A 27,240-nucleotide genomic window follows, 5' to 3' on the forward strand; every position below is an offset into this window, starting at 1 on the left:
ACCAAGAAATCAGTTCTGAAGGATAACTGCAAATTAGCAATTTCAGTGACATCTGTTAGGAGACTTACGATGTTGACAACTACATCCTTATCATTTTCAGTTGTTACAAGCTCTAAAGCCCACAGACTGCAGTTTACATGCAAACTTTGCAAAGAAAATGTTGCTGCATGACAATGAAGGTTTTCTAGATCGTGTCATTGTCAGTGATGTGTTGACATTTCCTCTAAGTAGATATGTGAACGCAGATAATACTCACATCTGAGGGTCAACAAATCCCCAGAGATGCTACAGTTACAGAGAGACTTGCCTAAAATGAATGCCTTTTTGTGCCGTATCCCAGTGGGAAGTATATGGCCTTTCTTTCTTGGTGAACTGTAACTGGTGTTGCTTATCTTGGTGTGCTAGAATTATGGCTCTTTCCTCAATTGGAAGAAGCTAAACCACAGAACTTTATTTGGCAGCAAGATAGTGCATCACCTCACTGGCACAAATCAATATGTGATTGGTCAAACAATGTTGTACCCAGCTGCTTGATTGGCCACAAGTGGCCGGATGACAGAGCTTGTCTCGCATGGCCTTCAGGTTCACCCTGTCTGACACCATGTGATATTTACCTTTGAGGGGTTATAAAGGATCATGTGTATGTGCTTCTGCTACCAGCTGATCTACCCTACTTAAGAAGCAAGATTGAAGCAGTTGTTGCAACCATTACTCCAGTTACACTGAGGAAGGTCTGGGAAGAACTCACCTATCGACTGTGTGTGTTGCCTGGCAAATGGTTCTTACATTGAACATTTGTAAGAAAAACTATTTGAGTTGCTCTTTCGTTTGATGTGTTATTTATAATTGTTAGGTGAACATAATAAATACTACAAAGCTTTAAAACCATAACAATCATTTTGAAACACCCGGTAGTAGCAAGTAAAAATTCATTTTATTAGCACTAAAGTGCGCATCATTTATGTTGGCGGCCAAGTTTAGGTTCGTTCTGCGCATCTGACGTCACAAAACAGAGTCAGCCAATGAACAGAGAACGACATTGCCAGATCTCGACTGCAGAGCAGAGCACAGACGAGTGTCTTCAGTTTTAGAAACGTTCAGTCATAAATAAAGTAATAGAACAAAAGCGATGTCTTGATAGCAAACTTTCTTTTATAGAAAGTTTGGAAAAAGCATTCTTTATACCAATTGCTTCATATTCTATTAATTAATTAAACCAAACAAGCAATAAGACTCCTAATTCAGGCGATAGCAAGGAAAGGTGTTTGTATCAATCTCACGAACCGCTTTTTCGCAATAAAGAACATCGGTAATTGTTTATTTCCTATTGTACTTCGACGAAGTGTGAGTAATTCGTAGTCATACCAACAGTGTTTGTCAGTATTTTGCGTAACGTGTTAGAGTCCTCATGCAGTTACATTGTAAGACGAGCTGCGTTAGCGTAATGGTTAAGGCGTTGGGTTGTTAAGTGGAAGATGAAAAGTTCAAACCTTGTGCGGTGCTTAATATTTTCTTTATTTGAAAACAATATCAAAGTGTCTTACTTCACGAATTTTATTCGTTTGAATGCAACTTTTTGAAATTTCTAGTGCTTTGTCTCTTCATTAACACTTTCGCTGCTGCAGACACGTGCTCCCCGCATTCCGCGCTGTGCGTGATTTTGTCATCACTGCACTGCTCGCCTGTGCAAACACATGGTGTTCCCACTGCTTTGACGCACTTATCATTCGATTTCACAAAAACTATTTGGCCCAAAAATTTGATTTTTACATATCTTCTTGACTGATACCTTCCCCTCATAAATGACTTAATTTTGTTTCGATGTTCAACCCAGTTATTTTGCAGCATTAAATGTAGTAAACCATTGCCGAAATTTTGAAGAGTTTGCAGAGGTAAAAGTCCATAGCGTATACTTTCTGTATGGTCGATTGTAGTTGCCTCAATGTTGAGAATCAAATGTGGACAAGATACCTAAATTTCATATAAAATTTACTGTATAACAGTATCTCATTTAATTTAAGTGCCAGATAGGTGTTGTATGTAATATTGAGAAATATTCCGTCTTTCGCGACTGTAGTAAAAGTTTTATTTACACCGGGCACGTTTGGCTTTATTTTAAAGCACTTCAGTCAATGAAAGGTATGGCACATACACAATAGTACTCATGTTCTCTTTCTTGTTTTTGTTCCACAGTCGCAGTTTTACCAATGGTATTGAAATATATTCCTCTTCTGCAACTGTAATAAGCGACTTATTTAGACCAGACGTGTTTCTCTCTTTTGAAGCATCTTCAGTGGACAGTATTTTGTCTCCTCCATTGTCAAGTCACCTTTTGTAGTTTTGTGCTGCGGTAACACAATATTCAACGTTTGTGTCGGCTGATCAGTGTTTTAGCAAATAAATGCTGTTTGTGTGTGCCACACACAAAAATTATATTTGACATAGCTCAGAGCACTTCACTGATAGACGGTATATTCAAGTCCACAGTTTTGTTTAATGTATTTTGTCTACTTTCTTTTGATTGATTGAAGTGCTTTAAAATAAAGCCAAACGTGCCTGGTGTAAATAAAACTTTTGTTACAGTCGTGAAAGACGGAATATTTCTCAATATTACATACGACACCTATGTGGTACTTAAATTAAATGAGATATTGTTATACAGTAAATTTTGTATGACATTTAGGTATTTTGTACACATTTCATTCTCATCATTGTGGTAACTAAAATCGACCATACGGAAAGTATACTCTATGGACTTTTACCTCTGCAAACTCTTCAAAATTTCGTGCAATGGTTTACTATATTTAATGCTGCATAATAACTGTGTTGAACATCGAAACAAAATTAAGTCATTTATGGGGGGAAGGTATCAGTCAAGAAGATGTGTAAAAATCTAATTTTTGGGCGAAATAGTTTTTGTGGAATCGAATGGTAAGTGTCAAAGCAGTCGGAACACCATGTGTCAGCACAGGCGAGCAGTGCAGTGACAAAATCGCGCACAGCGCGGAATGCGGGGAGCACGTCTCTGTAGCAGCAAAAGGGTTAATGCAGCCGTGGTGGCTTTACTTCATGAACTGCGCACTCCCCCCTAAACGTAAGCTTGATGGCGCTGCTTCTCTTGGCGCTGCTTCTCTTGGCGCGTACGACTGGCAATGCAGCAATCTCCCGCGTCTGGGCGGGCATGCGCGAGCCGCCAAGATAAAAGAATTGAACTATAGTTTTTGTTGCACAAAAATGACGTTCCTCAAATATGTATGAGCTGTGGCCTCCACCTGCACAGATCTGTTGAGTTTCCCTGTAAGTATTCTAAGCCAGTCTCAGTATTCTGTTTCTTTAGTTTACTGTTATCTAATAACTACGTTCATAAAAAATTCTCAAGCTTTGTGATAACTTGTATTACCTTATTGCAGTTTTTGATAACTGATTTGAGTCCCTCTTTCATCTTAGACTTTCAAATAGTCCATAATTCTGTATCTACTTCTAAAGCCAGCTTGTTCCTTCCCCTGTTTAAAATATAACTTTAAAAAAAAAAGTGGCACTGAAGATAACATTGATGAATATCTTGTACAGTACTGAGAAGTGGCTGATACGTCTATATTATTTTATCTCTTGCCCATCTCCTTTTGTTCTGCAGGAGAATAATTACTACAGCATTGTTCCAGTTTTGGGAAACCATTGTCCACTATAAACATTCTGTACCCAATTTTCCAAATTCTATTTGTATTACTTTACTTCCAGCATTAACTAAACCATCATCATCTCCAGGCATGTTCTCATTCTTCATTCCTTATCTAACAACAAGTAAATTGTACAAATATGGAAATCTTTAAAACATCATTCCTAAATGAACAAATTACTCCGCTGACCAATTGAGAGGTTTTCCTCAATCATTTGGCATTATTTCCAGATTGCCATTGTTAAGTTATTGAATGGTTTGTGCTTCTTGTTCATTTCTTGAACTGTTCTGATATTTGAAGAAGTCTTGGAATGTTTGATACTGTGCCATCTTCGATCTCAATTATTGTAATTTGGTGTCTACTCAGTGTAAGTTTCTATTTTGTCTTCTTCACATTCAGTTTTTTGTGTTCCCCAAATTTATGATCTGTGTTCTCTCATCCCCGTGGAAAATTTCCAAGTAGTTTGGTTTAATTTGACAAATTCTATTATGTTTCTATTATAATTTGCTTGAAACTCTTACTTTTTCTTTAATAACTGGCTTGATCGTTGTGTGATTTTCTTTTCTGTTGCTCTCTTCGCACTTGTAACATCTTCTGCTATTTGTGTGAACACTTTTTTTTAATATTCATTTGTTTAATCTTCTTTTTCTTAAGTGAGGAACTTGTTGTTCAGTTTCATCTCAGATATGTCCACAGTCTTAATAAATTCTCATTATCTACCTTTTTTGCTTCTTGCCAGATGAGTTGGTTTCTTTCAGTTTTTATTGGGCAGCATTAAGTCTATATTCACCCAAAATTCCAAAGTCATTTTAAGACCATAACTCTACGTATACATTATTTATAGTTTGATTAATATCACAGATGTTTGATAAATGTCACAGGCATTGCAGGATTCTTGCACAGAATGGCAGGACTTGCTGTAAAATTAAACAAAAGCTGATATCTAGAAATCGTTTAAGTCTGTGCAACAACATGCTCACTTTGAGGAGTTAAGATATCTACAAAGAACTGCAGAAGCAGATAAATGGCAGCCAATCCTACAACAAGATGAAAATGAAGTGACTTGATTGTGGAACTGGAACAAAATGTAAAAACTGATGAAGTAGAATTTTCTGATAGAGTAGTAAAACGTTTGTTATTATCACATAGAAAACTAACTTGGCAAGGATCAAATGGACCTAAACAAATATTGGCTATATTTAATCAAATTTCTTATTTTAATGAGAAGGAAATTGTGAGACAAATGCTGTTTGTGGACTGCACTTTATGTTGTTTCAAGTTTTACTTATTGTTATAAATTTTTTCAATTACTTAATTCTAGATAATATACAACGTATTCTGCATCATTTTGTCTCCTATGTGTATCATTCAAAGTGTAAACACTCTGTTTTGAATTCCATTGAGATTGAGTTACCATTAATACTGATGAATTTTTATATTACAGTCTCAAACAGGCAGTGTAGACAAAGATGTTAACACAGGAAATACTGAGAGCAGCATGTGGACTACAATGACTAGTCTCACCAAGCAGCGCGTACGCCTCAATATGCGGCTTCTTGGTCAGTTTGGCAGTTCCCCAGGCACACCAAGTATGAAGGAAGACAAACCAACGTACAGGGAACAATTTCTGTCACCTGAAATGTCAATGGTCTCTTACTATCTTATGAAGGTATGCAAATTTTATGTTTTGTTTTATTTTAATGTATGAGATTTCACTGTCTTTGCTGTAAAGAGAGCAAAGCAATTTGTGCAGTACATATCTCAGTTTCTCTCCAGTAAAAATAAGACTTTAAGAAATTAATTTTGCATAATATTAAATTAACATAATGAATTACACCTTTTGCATCTAAAAAAATTAAGACTAAATTTTATTACACAAAATGGTCCAAAGCTTATAAGGTAGGAATAAAATTGGTAAGTTATTTAAATAGTGCATAATTATAACTTTCTTTAAATTGTATGCTCAAAAGTTCTTTTTCTACTTTACCATTTGCCAGAATTTGAAAGCTAAGCTTTAAATTGTGATAGTGAATGTAATGAAGAAATCTGTCCTATTTCCTACCTGTTTTCTGTATTTGTGGAAGTGTTCTGTCTGTAATTCATCTGTTTCTGATGCTCTGTATTGGCACGACCCTTTATACATCAGACCTTATTCAAATATTACCACTGTGAGTGATAATTTACTGTTGACTGACATGGAAGCAGACAGTTATTCTCTATGAATGATTGCCACTGTAGCACTCCCTCTCAGAAGCAGATTTATTTGTTTTAAGGCATCTGCTTGGAATCTTCCTATTGTAAATCCATTCCTTCTTAAAACAATTCTATTTGTCGCTTTTGCTTCTGTGATGTTGTGTATTTTTAAATCTTTTTTTAGTTCTTGGGCCCTACTTGTTGTTAATTTCTGTCTTGGAGATACTTTGTCTGTTTTGTTAAGCTACTGCTGTTCATTCTGTAGAAATGTTCAAAAAATATCTTCCTTCTTTTCCTCACTGTTTCTGTTGGTTTTTTCTGTTTTTTGATATACTTTTTCACTACTTTGTAATTTCCAGGTGTGTGTGCGCGCTTCACAATGGCTCAAAAACTTTCCTTATAATTCTTCTCTCTTCATCTTTTTAGCACGTCTATTTTTCTAATTAGTACTTCAGTACTAGTCTTTCAAATGCATGGAGGCTCTCTATTTTACGACCATATTGCAGTGTTTTATTTTTTTTCCATTTTTGACGCATATTTCTGGTTCTAAATATCCTCAGATATTCTGTATGCTCTGTTCAGAAGATCCCTTAATTTATTCACCAGAAACAAAAGGACCTAATCTGCTGCAGTATAAGCATCTGTTAATTTCTGATAATTTAGACACACACACACACACACACACACACACACACACACACACACACACACACACAGCTTAAAAATGTTTTAGACACATTTCCACAATTATAAAGGAGTTATATGTTATATGTGGAGTTTACTTCCTATTGATATGAAGGACTTTATTAGAAACAGAGTGCTACATTGAATTGGGCATGAATGCAGGAAGGAATAACTTCCACTTTTTCTTTTTTTCCCGATTGGCTTAATAGCATTTATGATTTTGCCTCAGATGTAGGTGTACTTTTCCTCTGAGTGTGTTTCTAAAAAGCCCATGTTTATTTGCAGCCACAGTTGCCAGCAGAAGCATCACAAGTGGATTATGATTCAGCAGATTCTGCAGAGAGTGATGTAGAGGAACTTGATGAGGAGGAAGATGTATTTGAAGGGTCAGTCACTGGGAAGGAGACAGTTGTGAGAGAAGACAATACTGAACACTGTAACCCCAACAGTTACTCATGGTGTGTGATTCGACTTGCTCTGATGAAGCTACTACAGTACCAACTTCAAGACTTCCTCAATGTCGCTGGCATTGAAGCATCAGGTAGTACAGTAGTACATAAATGATGGTCCCATCGTGGTTGACAGCATTAGGCTTTTAACATGGTTGGCATCCAATAGGCTGAGGACTTTTATACCTCGCCCAAGAAATCACTTGATTTTCAACTGTGCAATTACTTCCTTGCTCAGAATCATAATATGGAATATAGGTGACACAGCCTGTCATCTGTCTACTCTTCAGCTGTTCCCTTCAGTCTGCTCTCTCTCTCTCTCCCTCTCTCTCTCTCTCTCTCTCTCTCTCTCTCTCTCTCTCTCCCTCCCTCCCTCCCTCCATCCCCCTCCCTCCCTCCCTCCCTCCCCCCTCTCCCCCTCCCTCTCTCTCCCCCTCCCTCTCTCTCTCCCCCCCCTCCCTCTCTCTCTCCCCCCCCCCCCCTCTCTCTCTCTCCCCCCCCCCCTCTCTCTCTCTCTCTCTCTCTCTCTCTCTCTCTCTCTCTCTCTCTCCCTCTCTCTCCCCCTCTCCCCCTACCCTTCCCTTACCTTACCGTACCTTCCCCCCACAAAACACATCATTGAATATGTTAAATCCTATATGTGTCCCATATGAGATAAGTCAGCAATATTGATCTTACCACTTCTTACCACTTAATATGGTTTTTACTTGTGAATTCATGTATTATGTATAGTCTATCAATATGATGTAAATACATAAAAAGGGTTAGTTTTTCTGAAGAAATTTATTATGAATATTGACTCAAATCCTTCATACTTCCTTTATAATTTAATGTCATGGATTAATTACTACTATATAGCATTACTCTGTTTTTTTTTTATTTTATTTTGTTGGTATAGTGCATTGTGCAGTGATGAATAAAAGTCACGTGGAAATTGGTTCAGTAGGTGGTAAACACATTATGGGGGTACAACAGTTGGATTTCTTAGGTGAAAAGTTATCAGATTACAGCTGTTCTGTTCTGTTTTGTGAAGAATTCCAAGATTTGATGGGAAAAAGACAGTTGCACACTTTTTCAACTGTATAGTTGGTGGCGAAGCAGGCATAAATTTTCCCTCCTAATTTTCCTTTATTGACTGAACTATTAAGTGTGAATTTTACTTTTTATGCCTGAATTCAAGAATTGATGACAATCCAGGTAAAGTCTTCAACTTGAGAAACATGACTTGTTAAATCTGGAAATACTAGGACCTCAGTTTTGTCATCTTCTTCAGGGTTTGGCAAGTTATGTTACAATTATTTTAGGGTGTTTTCTTAAGGAGCAGTTCCTTCGAGTAACACTTGTTTAAAGTTATCAGCATCTGTCTGTGGGTTAAATTTGGCTTTTATTGTTGGGTGGGAGAAACATCCCATTTATTTCCCAAAGTTTCAATAGTGTTTCCATCAAATTGAAAATGTTATCTATCAAACTATTAGTGCTGCGAATTGCCATATCTTGTCAAAAGAACAGTGTGTGATTGACTGTAGTGATGTGTGCTAATGCTTAAGAAGTGCACTGCTTACCCCTTACAAGCCAATAGCTAAGGGGAAAAGAAATTCACTAAGAAGTCTTCTTGTCCATCACAAAAACCATCAAAGCATCTGTGTTTCTGAAGACATATTTCATGACTGCTTTTATGATAAGTTTGTTTTAAAAGTTGAGAACTACATTGTATTCAATGGGTTGCTGAGGGAAGATGTTTGTTCGTAATGGGCACCACATCATCTCAACCCAGTGGAAATTCGTTGAAAATTTGGGAAATAAATGGGATATTTCTCCCACAACAATAAAAACCAAATGTAACCCACAGACAGAGCAGGTACTGATAACTTTAAACAAGTGTTACTCAAAAGAACTGCTATTTAAGAAAACACCCTAAAATAATTGTAACATAACTTGTCAAACCCTGAAGAATATGACAAAACTGAGGTCCTAGCAGTAGTGGCTAACACACTTCCAGACTTAACAAGTCATGTTTCTCAACTTGAAGACATAATCCGAATTGTCATCAATTCAGGCAGAAAAAGTAGAATTCACACTTAATAGTCCAGTCGACAACGGAAAATTAGGGGGGAAAATTTGTGCAGTGGTGGGAGGGGGGGCGGGGGGGGGGGGGGGGGGGGGGTCATGAACAACGTTCTAAAAATCCTGACCAATTGGGTGTGACGTGGATATATGTGTGTGTGTGTGTAAGCGCTGGCAGGTCGATAGATACACAAACAAACACAAACATACACACAAAATTCAAGCTTTCGCAACAAACTGTTGCCTCATCAGGAAAGAGGGAAGGAGAGGGGAAGACGAAAGGAAGTGGATTTTAAGGGAGAGGGTAAGGAGTCATTCCAATCCGGCAGCGGAAAGACTTACCTTAGGGGGAAAAAAGGACAGGTATACACTAGCACACACGCACATATCCATCCACACGTACAGACACAAGCAAGTCGAATCACACACCATGAGTAACTGTTGGCGTTACAGTGTTCAGTATTGTCTGCTTGTGTCTGTACGTGTGGATGGATATGTGCGTGTGTGCTAGTGTATACCTGTCCTTTTTTCCCCCTAAGGTAAGTCTTTCCGCTCCCGGGATTGGAATGACTCCTTACCCTCTCCCTTAAAACCCACTTCCTTTCGTCTTCCCCTCTCCTTCCTCTTTCCTGATGAGGCAACAGTTTGTTGCGAAAGCTTGAATTTTGTGTATCTATCGACCTGCCAGCGCTTTTGTTCGGTAAGTCACCTCATCTTTGTTTTTTTATATATAATTTTTCCCACGTGGAATGTTTCCTTCCATTTTATATATATATATATATATATATATATATATATATATATATAGAGGGAAACATTCCACGTGGGAAAAATTATATATAAAAACAAAGATGAGGTGACTTACCGAACGAAAGTGCTGGCAGGTCGATAGACACACAAACATACAAACAAAATTCAAGCTTTCGCAACAAACTGTTGCCTCATCAGGAAAGAGGGAAGGAGAGGGAAAGACGAAAGGATGTGGGTTTTAAGGGAGAGGGTAAGGAGTCATTTCCAATCCCGGGAGCGGAAAGACTTACCTTAGGGGGAAAAAAGGACGGGTATACACTCGTGCGCACACACACACACATATCCATCCACACATATACAGACACCGGTGTATATGTATATACATATACCTATTTCCTCATTACCTTAGCCAGCTTCATCCTGACCCACAACTTCTTCACTTTTGAAGGCCAGACATGCCAACAATTAAAGGGAACAGCCATGGGTACCAGGATGGCCCCTTCGTACGCCAACCTATTCATGGGCCACTTAGAGGAAGCCTTCTTGGTTACCCAGGCCTGCCAACCCAAAGTTTGGTACAGATTTATTGATGACATCTTCATGATCTGGACTCACAGTGAAGATGAACTCCAGAATTTCCTCTCCAACCTCAACTCCTTTGGTTCCATCAGATTCACCTGGTCCTACTCCAAATCCCACGCCACTTTCCTTGATGTTGACCTCCACCTGTCCAATGGCCAGCTTCACACGTCTGTCCACATCAAACCCACCAACAAGCAACAGTACCTCCATTACGACAGCTGCCACCCATTCCACATCAAACGGTCCCTTCCCTACAGCCTAGGTCTTCGTGGCAAACGAATCTGCTCCAGTCCGGAATCCCTGAAGCATTACACCAACAAGCTGACAACAGCTTTCGCATCCCGCAACTACCCTCCCGACCTGGTACAGAAGCAAATAACCAGAGCCACTTCCTCATCCTCTCAAACCCAGAACCTCCCATAGAAGAACCACAAAAGTGCCCCACTTGTGACAGGATACTTTCCGGGACTGGATCAGATTCTGAATGTGGCTCTCCAGCAGGGATACGACTTCCTCAAATCCTGCCCTGAAATGAGATCCATCCTTCATGAAATCCTCCCCACTCCACCAAGAGTGTCTTTCCGCCGTCCACCTAACCTTCATAACCTCTTAGTTCATCCCTATGAAATCCCCAAACCACCTTCCCTACCCTCTGGCTCCTATCCTTGTAACCGCCCCCGGTGTAAAACCTGTCCCATGCACCCTCCCACCACCACCTACTCCAGTCCTGTAACCCGGAAGGTGTACACGATCAAAGGCAGAGCCACGTGTGAAAGCACCCACGTGATCTACCAACTGACCTGCCTACACTGTGACTCATTCTATGTGGGAATGACCAGCAACAAACTGTCCATTCGCATGAATGGACACAGGCAGACAGTGTTTGTTGGTAATGAGGATCACCCTGTGGCTAAACATGCCTTGGTGCACGGCCAGCACATCTTGGCACAGTGTTACACCGTCCGGGTTATCTGGATACTTCCCACTAACACCAACCTATCCGAACTCTGGAGATGGGAACTTGCTCTTCAATATATCCTCTCTTCCCGTTATCCGCCAGGCCTCAATTTCCGCTAATTTCAAGTTGCCGCCACTCATACCTCACCTGTCATTCAACAACATCTTTGCCCCTGCACTTCTGCCTCGACTGACATCTCTGCCCAAACTCTTTATCTTTAAATATGTCTGCTTGTGTCTGTATATGTGTGGATGGATATGTGTGTGTGTGCGAGTGTATACCCGTCCTTTTTTCCCCCTAAGGTAAGTCATTCCGCTCCCGGGATTGGAATGACTCCTTTACAGATGTCTGCTTGTGTCTGTGTATGTGCGGATGGATATGTGTGTGTGTGCGAGTGTATACCTGTCCTTTTTTCCCCCTAAGGTAAGTCTTTCCGCTCCCAGGATTGGAATGACTCCTTACCCTCTCCCTTAAAACCCACTTCCTTTCGTCTTCCCCTCTCCTTCCCTCTTTCCTGATGAGGCAACAGTTTGTTGCGAAAGCTTGAATTTTGTGTGTATGTTTGTGTTTGTTTGTGTGTCTATCGACCTGCCAGCGCTTTTGTTCGGTAAGTCACCTCATCTTTGTTTTTATATATAATTTTTCCCACGTGGAATGTTTCCTTCCATTTTTTATATATATATATATATAATACTGATCCAAGAAGCACATATCGAGAGAATCTAATTCTGTGCAGATCTTCTACACTGCTAGAGGAGAAATAGATTCTTAATCTTCCTATATGGCAGATGTAGCATTTTTTCGGGAAAGACAACTTGCCTCACTCCGAGCGTGGCTCAATTTTCAGTTTACAGACAGCCTAAAACCACACCAGCATTTCCTGTCCAGGTGTCTTGTGTGAGTAGGCAGAATAACTTCACTGAGCTCATGTTTATATAGTGGAGTTATCATCAGTTTATTTAGTACTTAATTTGCAGTTGTTAAGTGAGCTAGTGTGTAAAAAAGGCTCAGTGGCTGGAGTTGTCAGCACTCTACCACACTGAAGAGCCTGCCCCAAATGTAACATTCTGTCAGTATGTATTCGATAATGTTGATTTTATTATCTTCCCTGCCAGCAGCTGGAACACTTCTCAACTGCATCACCCAGTCCTAGATCTCCTATCTGAAGAGGCTCTGAGGCTTAAACTGGCTCTCTCTGCAACAGGAGGAGGTCACCTCACTATTAAGGGACTTTGGATATTTTAATGTAAATCAAGCAATACATACTGTTCTAGGCTTGAACACAGTCAGTCCCATTCAATCACATATTTACACACACCTCAAAAGATACACCCCCCCAGGGGCTCAGCATTCATTTGCTGGGTATGGGCTTGGCGACCCCCGGGGTCCTGAGCTGGGGACTGGTCAGCGCCGCCAGTCTCCTGTCACCATAATTCCCCGGACATGCTTCAGCGACCACCGCATGGCGCAGCGGTGGAATGTTGTGTGCTGAGGGGAATGGTAATCTTGGCTTGACCGCCTGGATTGCGAGGAAGGTAAACCTCTATAAAAACCCCTCAATCTTACGGTGTGCTGCGCGCCTATAAGATGCATGGCTGTTGGGGTGGAACAGTCGCAAGCGGGCAACCTCTGGGGCACCTGCCGCACCCCAGTTGTATAAGGCTTACTCAGGCACGCGGGGCTCTGTCTGAGCGGACCTTTAGTTCCCTAGCTGCTCGTGGGACCACAATGGACCCTTCGACCTCTACATTTCCCCCTACCAGTGGATTGGGTGGGCCACTGGTGGGAAAACACACCCAATCGAAAAAGCGACTTCGTGCTGGGAGTCCTCCAGCGCCTGGTGTTACTAGAGATTTATCAGACTGTCGTAACAGAGCACATGCTGATATCCAGAATGTATTTTTGATTGTCAAACGGAAGGAAGGTACCTTTGAGAGAGTTTCTCCCTTTTATATCCACAAGGGTCTTGAGGGAATTGCAGGAACACTGAAATCTGTGAAGCGTCTGCGCAATGGGACTCTGTTAGTTGAAACTTCTAGTTCCCGTCAAGTCACTTCTCTTAGGAAAGCAACCTGTCTCGGAGAGTACGCTATCGACACCGAGCTCCACTCCACTTTGAACTATAGTAAGGGTGTTGTGACATGTAGGGACTTGGTGGATATCCCCAAGGACGAGTTGAAATCTGAGTGGGCTGACAAAGGTATTGTCGACGTGCAGCATATTATGAAACGAGTCGATGGGGACCTATTGAAATCCGACTCGTTTATTCTCACGTTCAATTGCCCGAGACTCCCAGAGCATGTTAAAGCGGGTTTCTTACGTTTGCCAGTACGGCCATATTTCCCCAACCCAATGCGCTGTTTTAAATGTCAATGCTTTGGGCATACTACGTTGGGGTGCAACGGGATAGCTACTTGTGGTAAATGTGGTCAGCCTGCCCATGAAGGAGCCGATTGTTCATCGCCTGTGAAGTGCGTGAATTGCTCTGGGAGTCACCCTGTCTGGAGCTGGGTCTGCCCCATCTATCTCGAGGAACGGAAGATACAGGAGATCAAAACATCTAAGCGCATCCCCTATGGTGAGGCCAAGAAGCTCTTTAAGGCCATGCAGCCTCCTGTGTTTACAACATCTTTCGCTTCCACTCTGCAGAAACCGGTACAGTTGGCCACTGTTGCTACACAAACGGAGGTTGCTAGTGTCAGCACTAATACCTGCATTTGCCAGTGCACTTGTGCTGCTGCGGTTGTTTTGCAACCTGCAGCTCTCCCCACAACGTCGGACAAGGCCGTGGTTGCTGACATTGGGGTACTTCCTGCACCTCCCCATATGGCACCTTCTGCCCAGGCGAGTAAAGCTCCAACTGTTGACAAGGTTCTGCATTCTAAGCCCCCCAAGACGAAGACGCCGAAGGTGAAGGTTTTGCCACCTGAGGAGACTAGTCAGGGTCAGTCCGATGACGATGCCATTGTACTATCTGACATCTCCCTTGGGTCGCCATCGGAGCTGATGGACATTGATGTCGACCAGGGGCGATCTTCTCGCCCCAGGAATAAATCTCCGGCCAGTATGGGCTCTCCTCCAAAGCACAGGGGCAGGGTGAAAATTCAGCCACCCTGATCACTGGCTCCCATATTACAGTGGAACCTGAATGGGTTCAGGAAGCATGTGGCCGAATTACAACTCCTTGTACGAGAGCGCCCCTTGTGCTTATGTCTCCAAGAGACACATTTCCGGGCCACTGATGCTACTTCTTTACGGGGCTATACCGTGTATCGAAAAGATGATCTGATGGGGGAAAGGGCAAAGGGTGGTGTTGCGGTTTTTGTCCATGACATGCACCACTCATCTGAGCTCCCTCTCGTTATGGACTTGCAAGCAGTTGCAGTTGACCTTCTTGTGGGGCGGAGGCTCACAATCTGTTCCGTTTACTTACCGCCTCAGGATGCAATAGACTCTGAGGCTCTCACAGACCTTATTACCCAACTCCCCTGCCCATTTCTCCTTCTGGGGGACTTCAATGCTCATAATGTCTTATGGGGCTCTACGACTACTTGCCCCAGGGGTCGCATTCTGGAAAGCCTCATGGCATCCAAAGAACTGTGCATCCTCAACTCTGGTGCTCCCACTCATTTCTGTACTGCTTTCGGGTCGTCGTCAGCTGTTGACCTTTCCTTTTGCTCTCCAGCACTCGCGGATTCTGCTCTGTGGGAGGTTGCCGCTGACCTCCATTCTAGTGACCACTTCCCCCTTTGGATTCGCCTCCTGGATGAGACTGTGGCATTACCAGTGCCGCCCAGGTGGCACCTCTGCAGAGGTGACTGGACACTTTTCAGCGATTTAGCTGTTTTGGAACACCGTGCCAGCGTCCACGAATGGGTCGACCATGTTACAGCCGTGATCTCCCATGCTGCTGAATTGTCGATCCCACGGTCCTGAAGTCATCCCAAGAGGCCCCTGTCCCTTGGTGGACCACTGAGTGCCGCTCAGCCATCCGAGCCCGCCATGCAGCTCTGCGCCGCTTCAAGTGCCGTCCCTCAGCTGACAATCTTGCGGCCTTTCGGGTGGCACGGGCCAAGGCGCGGCGAGTCATTAAAGAGAGCAAACGACGGTCATGGCAATCGTTCCTGAACTCCATCTCCCACTCCACTAGTTCTACAAAAGTATGGGAAGCCATCAGGAGGATTTCCGGGAAACGCAGCCAACTACCTGTCACGGCATTGCTGCATCAGGGTTGTCTACTCACAGCGCCGAGAGACATTGCCCAGACACTGGCCATGTATTTTGCCGAATCTACTGCCACTATTAACTGTGATCCAAATTTCTGCCACTACCGCACTGCCATCGAGAGGGATCACTTGGACTTCCGGTCTCCAAATTCTGAACCCTACAACTACCCCTTCACAATGTGGGAACTGGATTCGGCGCTGTCTGTGGCTCATGATACTGCGCCAGGTGATGATCAAATCCTGTACAGCATGCTGCAGCACTTGTTGCTGCCATCCAAGGAAGTTCTCCTGAATTGTTTTAATATGATATGGTCATCCGGCACGTTCCCTGATTCGTGGAGGGAGGCGATTTTGGTTCCCCTCCTCAAACCGGGAAAAGACCGAATGCATCCCAGTAGTTATCGGAGTATTGCTTTGACGAGCTGTGTCGGGAAGACATTGGAACGCATGGTCAACCGTCGCCTGGTTTGGCTGCTCGAGACCAGGCAGCTCCTTAGCCACTCTCAGTGTGGCTTTCGGAGATGTCGTTCAACTATAGACAACTTGACCCTGCTTGAGGCGGCCATCCAGCAGGCCTTCCTATGTAACCAGCATTGTCTAGGTGTATTCTTTGACATTAATAAGGCGTATGACACTACTTGGCGCCGCCTTATCCTCAGTCAACTCCATCAGTGGGGCTTTCGTGGCCATCTCCCCATCTTCATTCAGTCCTTTCTTTCCCGCCGCCTCTTTCGATATCGAGTTGGTAATGTGCTATCTGATTTGTACGTGCAGGAGAATGGTGTTCCTCAGGGAAGCGTTTTAAGTGTCACCATCTTTGCCGTCGCCATTAACAGTATCACGTCCACTATCCGGAGTCCTGCCCAGTGCTCCTTGTTTGTGGACGATTTTGCTGTTTTCTGTTCTTCCTCCAGTCTTGTCACTGCTAGTCGGCAGCTGCAGCTTACGATAAAGCGATTAGAGGCATGGACTGCGAAGACGGGTTTTACCTTTTCTGCAGACAAATGTGTGTGTGTTCATTTTAATCGTTCTCGACGTGCTTTTACCTCCCCTGAATTGCGTCTGAGGGACACCATTCTTCCTTTTAGAGACACTGTGAGGTTCCTGGGCCTCACTTTTGATTCCAAGTTGTCGTGGTTGCCGCACCTTAAAGACCTCAAGGTGCGGGCCCTGAAGGCGCTGAATATTTTGAAGTGTCTGAGCCATCGGTCCTGGGGAGCAGATCGGGCGCGTCTGCTACAGTTTTATAGGGCTTTCGTCCGGTCGCGTCTTGACTATGGATGCACTGTGTTTGACTATGGAAGCACTGTGTATGGGTCAGCGAGGCCTTTGTATCTGAAGATTCTTGACGCAGTACACCATGAGGGTATCAGGCTGGCTACTGGTGCCTTCCGTGCCAGTCCCATCCCCAGCCTGTGTGCTGAGGCAGGGGAACCGCCGCTCGCCATCCGGCGGAAACTCCTCATGGTGCGACGGGTGTGTCAATTCCTTTCCTGTCCTACCTCCCCTGCATACCCTACTGTTACCCGACCGCCTATGGAACGTCTCTTTTCCAGTTGTCCAAGGGCAACGAGACCATTTGGGATTCATGCCAAGCATTTGCTTGAGTCCCTTGGTGTGGAGCGTGTGGCACCCCAACTCCAGGGTTTTACCCGCCTGCCTCCCTGATTGCTCCAGAGGCCCAGCGTCCTTTTAGACTTGTCAGAGTACCGGAGGAGCTGCACTCCTGCGTTTGTTTTTACCTCCTTATTTTACGATATTTTAAACCAGCATCCCGACCATGTACCAGTATTTACGGATGGCTCTAAACAGGGGGACTCTGTTGGTTGTGCTGTTGTTTTCCCTGATTGAGTGGTCAAGTTACGGCTTCCTGCAGCGTTTACCATCTTTGATGCCGAATTGTTTGCGATCTTGCGGGCATTGGAGCAGATGAGATGTGTTCCCAGTCTTAAGTTTCTCATCTGTTCTGACTCCCTGAGTGCCCTTCAGACCATGCAACACTTGTACCCAGCGGATACGGTCGTCCAGAACATCCATGATGCCCTACTCCACCTGCAACGGCAGGGGAAGGAGGTTTCTTTCTGCTGGGTGCCGGGGCACGTGGGTATTAGGGGAAACGAACTGGCGGATGTCGCTGCCAAAGATGCATGTTCCCTCCAACACGTTGTTGAATGTGCCGTCCCCCTCCATGCTGTTACCTCCCTTTTGCGTTTTCGTGTTATGCGTCAATGGGAAGAGGAGTGGCTGGCAGTCGGTGAAAATAAGCTGCGTTTGGTCAAGGTCACCACGCGGCCATGGCGTATGTCCTACCAGTCGTGCAGGCGGGATGAAGTTCTCCTCACTCGCCTCCGCATTGGGCACAGTCCCTTAACGCATGGTTTTTTTACTCCGGTGGGAGGACCTCCCAATCTGAAGTGCTTGTGGCGTCCAGATTACTGTCCACCACATTCTACTTGACTGTCCTTTATTCTCTGACCAGAGGGCGGTGGTTTCCTTGCCACTGGATTTGCCCTCTATTTTGCAAGACGACGCAACGACTGTGGTTAAGGTCTTACAGTTTTGTGTCCTGTGCAATTTGTTGCCTCGGATTTTAGGGAGAGGATTATAATGTGCTGCTGGGTGACTGGCTCACCCAGGTTTTAGGTAAGATGTCCGCCAGTCACGATTACCTACCTGTTTCACTTCGATTTCTGTTCTCTCTTCCTTGTGTTTCCTTTCCTTTTTTAGTACGTATCTTTTCCTCTTGTTTTGCCTCTGCATAAGAGGATTTGGAACTGCGTCAGGCCTGTGTCTTTTAGCCGTTCTCCTTGTTCGCTGTCCGTCTTCGTCCCTTCACCACATGTGTTCCTGTTTCTATGCGTTTGGGCGCTGATGACCACGCTGTTTATCGCCCGAAAACCTCAAAACACACACACACACACACACACACACACACACACACACACACAAGATACACTGTGGATGTGTAGTAAGCAGGTTCACTCGTTGCAGCTCACACTGAGTGCCAGCAGTTTCGTAATGGAAGAAATGTACGCAGCCTACCAATAACACAGTTAATAACGATTTACCATCAAGTGACTACGTCATCATTACATGCCCTTACAATTCACTGTCAGTGTTAGACAGCAGCGAGGTGCCATATTCACCAGTCAAATCCCTACTCATCAACACTAGATTTTTAATCTCGGAGACCCTGTACTAGATATCTCCTCTGTCCACAAGCTCAAAATTTTTATGAACACTGCACCTTCAGTGTGAAAGCTGCAGCCTTGGTGTGAATTTTTCACTTTGCAGTGGAACGTGCACTGATACGAAAGTTTGAGGCAGATTAAAGCTGTGTGCCAGACTGGGACTCGAGCCCAAGACCCTTGCCTTTTGTGGACAAGTTCTCTACCAATTAAGCTACTTCTGCATAGCTTTACTTCGTCCAGTACATCTTCTACCTTCCAGACTTCACGGAAGTTTTCCTGTGATACTTGCACTCCTAGAAGAAAGGATGTTGTGTAGATATGACATAACCATACCCTGGGAGATGTTTCCGAAATGAATTTTTCACTCTGCAGTGGAGTATGTACTGATATGAAACTTCCTGGCAATTTAAAACTGGACAGGGACTTAAATGCAGGAGTCCAGGAGCGCTAGTCCTGCAAGTTTCATGGGAGAACGTCTGTGAAGTGTAGAAGATAGGAGATGAGGTACTGGTGGAAGTAAAGATGAGAGCACGGGTCATAGTAGTGCTAAGGTAGTTCAGTCGGTAGGGCACTTGCACACGAAAGGCAGAGTTCCAAGTAACATTCTGGCACATCGTTTTAATCTCACAGTACCTTCCCCAATAAAGGATCAGTTTTCTTTATTTTGCAGTCTCAATTCTCTACTTACCACAAAAAATAACAGCACGATAACCTTCACTTCACATCCACAATGTAAAAACTTACTAGCTAAGTTAACAGTGCCCCTTGTACAGAGAAATATATATATCAAACTAAACTACGATTATTGACCTACTTCTCTCAAGTATTGTATGAAAATAATTTCTGTTGAACACTATTTCAGTGATTAAATATGCATAAAAGGGTCATATGCAGTCCATAAGCTATCTAGTTGTCCACATGCTTCCATAAGTGTCAAGAATGAAATGAAAGCAGTTTGGTTGCATTCAGGATTCCAGTACACCATATTATTCCCCACTCTTGTGGTTACAAATCCCTATTTTTCAACATAATATACGTTCAATGCTACAGCCTTATGCTACTGTACTGGGAGGGCCTGTTTGCCTGCTAGGTACCACTCTACTGGTTGACGTTGGAGCCAACATCTTGCTGCATCAGTAACCTTCCCATCATTCACATCCTGCCTCCCTCAGAGTACATCCTTTGTTGGCCTAAACAGATGCAAGTTGGAAGATGCAAGATGTGGGTTGTAGGGTGGATGAGGAAGAACAGTCCAATGAAGTTTTGTGAGCTCCTCTCAGATGCGGAGACTTACTTGGTGGACGAGGTGTCAGCACTACTAACAGAGACATTCAGTTGAGCAGCAAGGTGTTTGATTGTGATCCTCAATCACCTAGAATGAGAATGTCTGCACTTTCCAACATTGCAAGAGTCATTGCTGTTTTCGGCCAGCCAGCACATGGGAGATCAGGCAGGTTTATGCACCTTGTTGCAATGATGGCAGAGGCATCACCCCGTGACTCTTGCTTTTGTTCACTGCCAGATCTCGATAGACATTCTGCAAGCACTTACGAATCTCTGCGATGCTTTGACTTTCCACAAAACGATACTTAATGCCAGCTCTCTGCTTGGAGTGCACCTTCATTACAGGTGCAATTTTGTAGGTTTCGTATAGTACCACCACCTATTGAAACTTCATGAAAGAGTAGGGCCAAGGAAAAAATTGTTGCATTACTTATAATGACAATAATGTGGAAAGAATAGATTGCTGCTCACCATGTAGGGGGGAGGTTGAGTCACGGATACATACTTACTTCTTGGCTCTCCACCCATTGAAGGGCCTTGGCCTGCATCACAATATCCTGCTGTTCTATCCGGTCCCATGACTTTCCATCTCCATCTTCTGACATCCAGCTTTTTCATGTCGTCTTCAATTCCGTCCACTCATCTCTTTCTGGGATCTCTCTTCCGTTGTTGACTGTCTCCAGCCTTGCCATCAAAAAGCCTCTTTACATATACTGTCCTTCTCTATTCTGATCATATGTCCTGCCCACCCAAAAAGTTGTTCTTTTTCTGCTGTTGTATGGGTGCGCCAACCTTCTTGATTGTATTTTGGGCCATATATGTTATGCTGAAACTTTCTGTCCTAAATGCTTTTTTAATGTCTTAATAGCATGTATCACTTCCTCCTGTGTGGGTCCTGGTGTTAAAACCTCTGGTCCATAATAAGTTATTTCTGTTAGTTCTCATTCTAATCCTTCTACTTCTGGATTCAGTAACTCTTTGAAGTATTCTGTCCATCTGTCAAGTGTTTTATTACTCTCCCGTATCAAATTCCCTTCTTTACTGCTACACATATTTGTTGTGGCTTGAAACCTGCCTTTCCTTCTTTAATTTTTTGGTACAATTCATATATTTGCTTATCTTCTCCTAGCTGTTCAATTTCTTCCAATTTTCTTTCTTTTCTAGTGCTCTTTTCTTCTGTCTGCAAGCCTCTTAGCTACATGGCAATTTTCATTATATTCATTCATATTTGCTCTTGTTCTTCTCTGAAATAATTCCATTCATGCTATATTATGATCCTCAATTCTTCAATCTGCTTTCCTGTGAGCCCGTACATGTCCCAAAACCTCTCCAGCTGTCTCGAGGATTGCAGTCTTGCATCATTTCTACACATTCATCATGTCGGTATCATTTTTAATCCCCTCTTCTATTTTCATCTGAGATGCTCTCCGTATTTCTTCAAACTTCAGTTTCTTAATGTCAGAAATCTCTTGTTGGTGGCCTTTTTGTTTACTGAGTAGCATATCCTTTGCCTATACCTAATTCTCACTAGATGATGATCTGAACTGCAGTCAGCTGCACATTTGCTTCTAACATCCATTATGTGTCTCCGATCAACCAACATATGGTCTATCTGATTTTTGGTTGTCCATCTTGAGACATTCATGTTTCTTTGTGTATCTTTTTGTGCGGGAAACATGTACTGCTGACAGTCATGTTTTTACTTATAGCAAAATCTACAACCCTAAGTCATTTGATATTTTATGGAGGCTATGTCTTCCTATAGTTGGCTGATAGGCCTCTTATTTTCCTGTTTTTGCACTCAAGTCTCCAATTAATATCTTCACATCATGTTAGGGTGCCTGATCAACAACTGCTCTACCTTGTTACAAAACTCATTCTTCTGTTGTTCATCTGCCTCCTCTGTGTGTGAATGTACATTTATTATTGTTGTGTTGGAAAATTTTCCCCTTAATCGTAACATAACTGGCTCAAAGTGTATCGCTGTGTGTTTCAGTTCTTTAATGACCACAAAACCTGTTCCAAAGGTATTTGTCCTCCTGTCACTATAGAAAGTGAAATTTCCTGAGTCCATTATGTCACTTCCCTTCCACCTGATTTCCTGGAGAGCCAATATTTTTATACCATATCTCATATTGTTTTTTTGTGTGCTGGGGTTGTCATCAAAATATCTGGCCAGCTTATTCCTTTGTTAGCATTTGCAACAACTGATTTTTGCAGGGGAGTTGCCCTTACAGCTTACCAGATTGTTGGATCCATTTTCAGGGGAACATCCTTAGCCTCTATAGATCCCTCTACTGACTGCAAGGCAGCAGTTGATGGTTCGGGGTTCCTCTTCCTTTCTTCCAAGCCATACCTGGGGAGGCACGCGATGGGGGATCAACAACCCCACAGGGGTGAGTCGCAGATAGGCACAACAAAAAGACTGTCAAACAAAATTGTTCATCCAAAAAGGCCTTCATCAGAATTGGGCAAAACACACACACACACACACACACACACACACACACACACACACACACACACACACACAGTCTCTGGCTGCCGAGGCCAGACTTCATATCTAAGGTATTCGGAAATTCCCGTGAAAAATTGTTAGGGCTTGTAAAGTGGAGTGAGTAAATGGTATTTTGAATTGGAACCTATGTTCAGAAACATACCACTTGCATACTACAACCATTTGATGCTTTGCTGGTAATGTGACCACTTTCTCAAGCAGTTGGTTTGGCATGACCCAGAACATCACTTGTTTTACAATTCCACTCATTAATAGCCAAAGAAATTGCTCATGTACTTGTTGACCAATCCTCTTCAAGTTATGCACTACAGCCTCTTACAATTTGGGTGTGCGGCATCTTCTGCAGCATCACAGTCGCACCTGTTGATTGTGAAGGTACCCTTTCTCAAAGCCGTTGCTTAATTGTGGCAAAAAGGGGTATGTGATGGAGTCTGACATTGTGGAAAATGATCCTGATAAAGGCAACAAGCAGCTTTTCCATTGGCACAAGCTTCACCATTCAGAAGGTTCATGTCAGTGTATTCTGCAAACGTATACTGAACCATGTTGCACTTGCCTGGCATATTAATGAGGCTTAAACCAGGTCAGAGAGGTAGGATAGATGTCAAATGACATCCACCAATCTGATGTAACCAGCCCTACCATAACTACCCTGTTGTGTATCTACCTAACAGATATGTTTTCGAATGGCTGTAGCATGGAAATGGTACATTTCTGGATGTGAGTTCCTATTCAAAATATTATATACTTACTCCCTTCTACCGGCCCAAGGAATTTGTAACGGGAATTATCGAACACCCTGTATACTCACAAGTCGTGAGCAGGTTTTTTCAGCCTTACCCCCTCCGTGGAACTGTTACTAGTGCAGACCACAAGCATCTCAAACCCCCCCCCCCCCCGCCCCCCCGCCCCCGTGCCCCTCCCCCCTTTTGCCAGCTATGCCACTGTGCCACTGAACATACATATCAGTAATTTCACACAATTAGTTAGTTACTGTTTAAGATGTGTGTGTGTGTGTGTGTGTGTGTGTGTGTGTGTGTGTGTGTGTGCTTCTTTCACCCTAAAGTTTTTTGATTAATTGTGGGTGTTCGAACTCTTGATCTTCTTTGGATAGTTCTGGTTTGTGTGTGTGTGTGTGGGGGGGGGGGGGGAGGGGGGGGGGGGATATTTTCACATTTTGTAGGCAGCATTTAACTTTATAATAGATATAGCAGCACTTTCATTTAATTTACAGTGTTCCAACAGCTTATTTCATTACAAAGTACCCTAGTTCTTTCTGTTATAATTTACTCAAAATTCCAATTTTGTTTGTAGATAAAAATAGGAAATTAAATGATAAAATGAAATTTTTTGCAGAGCTACCAGTATGCAGTCCCCTGATACATGGTGTCTTGCGTGTTGTATCCCAGTGGCAGGATATCCTCAATGATGAGCTTGAAGCTCGGCGTCCTCCACCACTCAATTATATACCAGGTTGTTATGTGGAGACGGGAGTGACAGGACCAGCTATTCACAAGTACCGTTCACTGTTTGAGCCACAAAATACGCCATTTCAGTAAGTTCATCACATATACTAATTACAGCAAAAACAAATAATGTTTAATGTATGAGCAAAACATCTTGATTGATTTCATGTTAAAATCTGATCCCATCATTTACTTCCTTGACGACACAGCATAGGTCACATTTAATGGTCAGTTTTGTAGTTTCATAGTGCAGTACTGGTTCTCACCCTTTTATCTTCCTAAAACTTGTTTACATTTTCACCATTTTGTGTGTTTAATGAGTTATTTATATATAGCTGAGTAAGTTGTCAAAGGAAATTCAGTGCACACTACTGTTCACATTGTGTAGTGATTTGGAAAGGATGTAGTTGGAACATTCATACCTAGTATCCTGTGGAACTTACAGAAAAAATAGGATGTTGTTGCACCTTTTTACAGACATTTTCATTGCAGTTTGAAACAGCAGGCAATATTCTGCAGTACTGCTTAAAATTATCACTATGATATTGGAAATCTCAGGATGGAAACAATGAGGTTGAAGTTCAGTGTGACAGTGAAGTCATATAGTTGTGTATAACAGATGTAGGTGCGGTTGGAAACAACTTTAACCTGCCGAGTATATACTGGGATGTCTATGGATTCATTGCAAGGGGTACAGACAGACAGACAGTCATGCAAAATACTTTTGAACACATTTTCTGAAAGTTGCCTTGAGCAACTAGCTCAGCAGCCCACATTCAATGGAAATATTGTAGACTTTGTAGTTACAAATAGGCCAGACCTTATCGACTATTTGAGTGTAGAAACGACGATTAGTAATCATAATGTCTTTATAGCAACTATGATTACAAAAGTTAATAAGTCATTCAAGATGCTAGGAGAGTGTTTCTACTAGATAGAGCAGATAAGCAGTTATTAACATCTCACTTGGATAGTGAATTGGCATCACTTATTTCTAGTAAGATGGATGTAGAGGAATTATGTGCAAAGTTTAAGCAGATTGTAAATTGTGGTCTGGAGTGTTATGTGTCTAGTAAGTGGATAAAAGAGGGAAAAGACCCACCATGGTGTAATAACGAAATTCGATAGATGCTGAGGAAACAGGCTGTTGCATTCTTGGTTCAAAAGAAATGCGTAAATGACGACAAGCAAAGGTTACTAGAGATTCCTGTGAAAAGATCTATGTGCAAAGCATACAACTACTACCACCACACACCTGTGCAAAAGATTTGGCAGAGAACCCGAGAAAATTCTGGTTATATTTAAAATCACTAAGCAGGTCTCAGGCTTCCATGCAGTCTCTTGTTGAGCAGTCTAGTGTGGCAGCTGAAGGTAACAAGACAAAAGCTGAAGTTTCAAATTTCATGTTCAAGAAATCATTACTTAGGAGAATTGCATAAATGTACTGTCATTTGACCATCGGACAGACCCTTTAATGGATGACATTGTAATAAGCATACCTCGCATAGAGAAAATTCTAAAAGATTTGGAAGTAAATTAATCACCTGGTCAGTAGCAAATCCTAATTTGATTTTACAGGGACTACTATACATCATTGGCCCCTTACCTACTTTGCATTTATCGTGAATCTCTCACCCAGTGCAAAGTCCCAAGTGACTGGAAAAAAGCACAGGTGATGCCAGTATACAAGAAAAGTAAAAGAACAGATCCACAAAATTACAAATCAATATCGATAACTTCTGTTCACTGCAGAATCCTTGAACACATTCTCAGTTTGAATACAATAAACTTTCTCAAGACTGAGAATCTTATGCACATGAATCAGCATAGTTTAACAAAGCATCGTTCATGCGAAACTCAGCCTGCCTTTGGATATACTGAGAATTATGGATGAAGGGCAGCATATTTACAGATTTCCCAAAAGAATTTGACATGATGCCCCATTGCAAGCTATTAACAGAGGTACAAGCATACGGAATAATTTCACAGATATGTGAATGGTTTGAAGACTTCTTAAATAATAGAACCCAGTATATGGTCTTCGATGGCAAGTGTTCATTAGAGACAAGGATATCATCAGGAGTGGCCCAGGGAAGTGTGGTAGGACTGCTGTTGTTCTCGATATACATAAATGCTTTGTCTGACATGGTGGGCAGCAATCTTCTGCTGTTGGCTGATGATGCCAGGGTATATGCTAAGGTGTCAAAGTTGAGCGATTGTAGTAAGATACAAGATGACTTACACAAAATTTCCAGTTGGTGTGATGAGTGGCAGCTATCCGTAAATGTGGAAAAATTTAAGTTAATGCGGGTGAGTAGGAAGATCAAACCTGTAATGTTTGGATACAGTATTACTAGTATCCTACTTGGCACGGTCAATTCGTTTAAGTATCTGGGTGTAACATTATAATGCAATATGAAGAGGAATGAGCATGAGATAACTATGGCAGGGAAGGTGAGTGGTCGACTTTAGTTTATTGGGAGAATTTTAGGAAAGAGTGGTTCACCTGTAAAGAAGATGACGTGTAGGACACCAGTGTGACTCATACTTGAGTTCTGTTTGAGTGTTTGGGATCCGTATCTGGTCGGATTGAAGGAAGACATGTGAAGTTCACAGTACTGACTATTTCACGGTACTGACTGTTGGTGGTAAAACCAAAGATAAGAATAAATTCATATTTTTGTTCACTGCACTGAACCCTCAATTCATATATAACTTTTTGTTAAATTGAAATAGTTCCTGGCATGGGCAACAGGTCTCAGAAAATATGTGCAGAACAAAAAACATAAATTTATATGATCAGTCCACGGCAGTTGGATGTGTAAACATGTAAATCTATGTGGGCCATATGCAGTGTGTTAAATTCCAATGATTCTAAGTCAAACACTGAATTTTAAATTCTCAATCAGCACCTCATTTGCTGTACATGATTTCAAGCATCATTCAAAGGGGCATAAAATGTTTCTCTAATCTATTTGAATCACTTACATCAGAAAGGCAACTAGTATGAAATTTGTAAATTTCTATTTTCTCTCCATTATGGTTCCGAGTGGTTCAATGCATTGTTAAAAGGAACCTGATTGCACAATAACACGTGTCTGCCGATTCTATTAATTTTCTATTTGCAGCAGGTAGGGACCAAGTCCACGACGTGTTAGTGGAAGGAGGAATGATATGACGTTGTTGAACTCATAAAAC

General features: G+C 42.4%; 1 protein-coding gene across 1 annotated transcript in view; it reads left to right on the forward strand.

The window, feature by feature from the left end:
• LOC124804706 (dmX-like protein 2) overlaps positions 1-27,240 on the forward strand; it is a 327,684-nt gene that overhangs the window by 224,036 nt on the left and 76,408 nt on the right. The window contains exons 47-49 of the mRNA XM_047264965.1: positions 5,122-5,346; positions 6,840-7,095; positions 23,933-24,131. Of these exons, the coding sequence (XP_047120921.1) occupies positions 5,122-5,346; positions 6,840-7,095; positions 23,933-24,131 (680 nt within the window). The remainder of the gene's footprint in view (positions 1-5,121; positions 5,347-6,839; positions 7,096-23,932; positions 24,132-27,240) is intronic.

The sequence above is a fragment of the Schistocerca piceifrons genome, chromosome 7 (genome assembly GCF_021461385.2).
Source record: "Schistocerca piceifrons isolate TAMUIC-IGC-003096 chromosome 7, iqSchPice1.1, whole genome shotgun sequence".
In the NCBI taxonomy this organism is placed as follows: domain Eukaryota; kingdom Metazoa; phylum Arthropoda; class Insecta; order Orthoptera; family Acrididae; genus Schistocerca; species Schistocerca piceifrons.